The following is a 915-nucleotide window of genomic DNA, read 5'->3' on the forward strand; positions in this document are numbered from 1 at the left end:
TGTTGTGGCGGTCGTGTCCCCTGGTCTGTGATGGAGTCGGATCCTTGGCGCGGTCACCTCTCCCCAAGACCCCCATCCCCCCCTCCCCAGTCTAATGTGGGAAGCGGGGGACAGTTTACAACCTAGCCTCCTCCCCCTCGACCATGTTCCCAGCCTGGAACAACGTCAGTCCAGAATCACCCAAGCCCACCCTCTGATTTTATGCACCATGTGGCTAGTTCATCCCCTCAGAGCAACTCTGGTCACACCCACTGGGCCCCAGGACCCCCCTTGACCTTCCCCTGGACTGCTGGGCCCGAGCCTGGCATTCAAGACCTGTGTCTCGCCTCACCTGCTCTCCTGCCACTCCCTGGGGTCCACCCAAGAGACCTTGGGCTGGGCTGGTAGTGCACTTACAGTTGTCCCTCACGTAGGTCCAGTTAGTGGGTCACCGCCCAGCCGGGGCTGCCCTGCCATCTCTCTGTGCCCATCCCTCCCTCTCTCTCACCTGGTTTCTCCTCTCTCTCCCGCCTCTCTGTTCGGCAGACCCAGAATGTCATGTACGACCTCATGTCCGAGCTGCACGCCCAGCACGAGGAGCTTGAGGCCCGCCTGGCTGCCCTTGAAAGCCCCCTGGATGCGTTGGCCCCCTCCCTGCAGGCCCTGCCTGGCCTCATCGCCCAAGCCATACGCCCACCCCCACCCGCCCTGCCTCCCTGGCCCGGCTCCGGCCCCCTAGACCAGGTGGCTCGGAGTCCCCCACACTGGTGGCACCCGTGGCCCCTTCAGACTGTGGGTGACAGCCCTGCCTGCCACCGGACCCCTCAATTTTGGCCATCGTGTGGCCGCCACTTCCACGCCATCCAAGAAGCCCTGTACAGTGGCGCCTCTTGGAGTGCAAGGAGCCGAAGCTGAGTTGGGCTGAGTGGACTGGGG

General features: G+C 64.0%; 1 protein-coding gene across 1 annotated transcript in view; it reads left to right on the forward strand.

Moving 5' to 3' along the window:
* KCNN1 (potassium intermediate/small conductance calcium-activated channel, subfamily N, member 1) overlaps positions 1-915 on the forward strand; it is a gene marked incomplete at its 5' end in the record, with an annotated part of 23,048 nt that extends 22,133 nt beyond the window's left edge. Inside the window, 2 exon segments of the mRNA XM_010845682.1 lie at positions 526-748; positions 751-915. Of these exon segments, the coding sequence (XP_010843984.1) occupies positions 526-748; positions 751-779 (252 nt within the window).

This window comes from Bison bison, unplaced genomic scaffold, assembly GCF_000754665.1.
Source record: "Bison bison bison isolate TAMUID 2011002044 unplaced genomic scaffold, Bison_UMD1.0 scf7180017864221, whole genome shotgun sequence".
Classification (NCBI taxonomy): domain Eukaryota; kingdom Metazoa; phylum Chordata; class Mammalia; order Artiodactyla; family Bovidae; genus Bison; species Bison bison.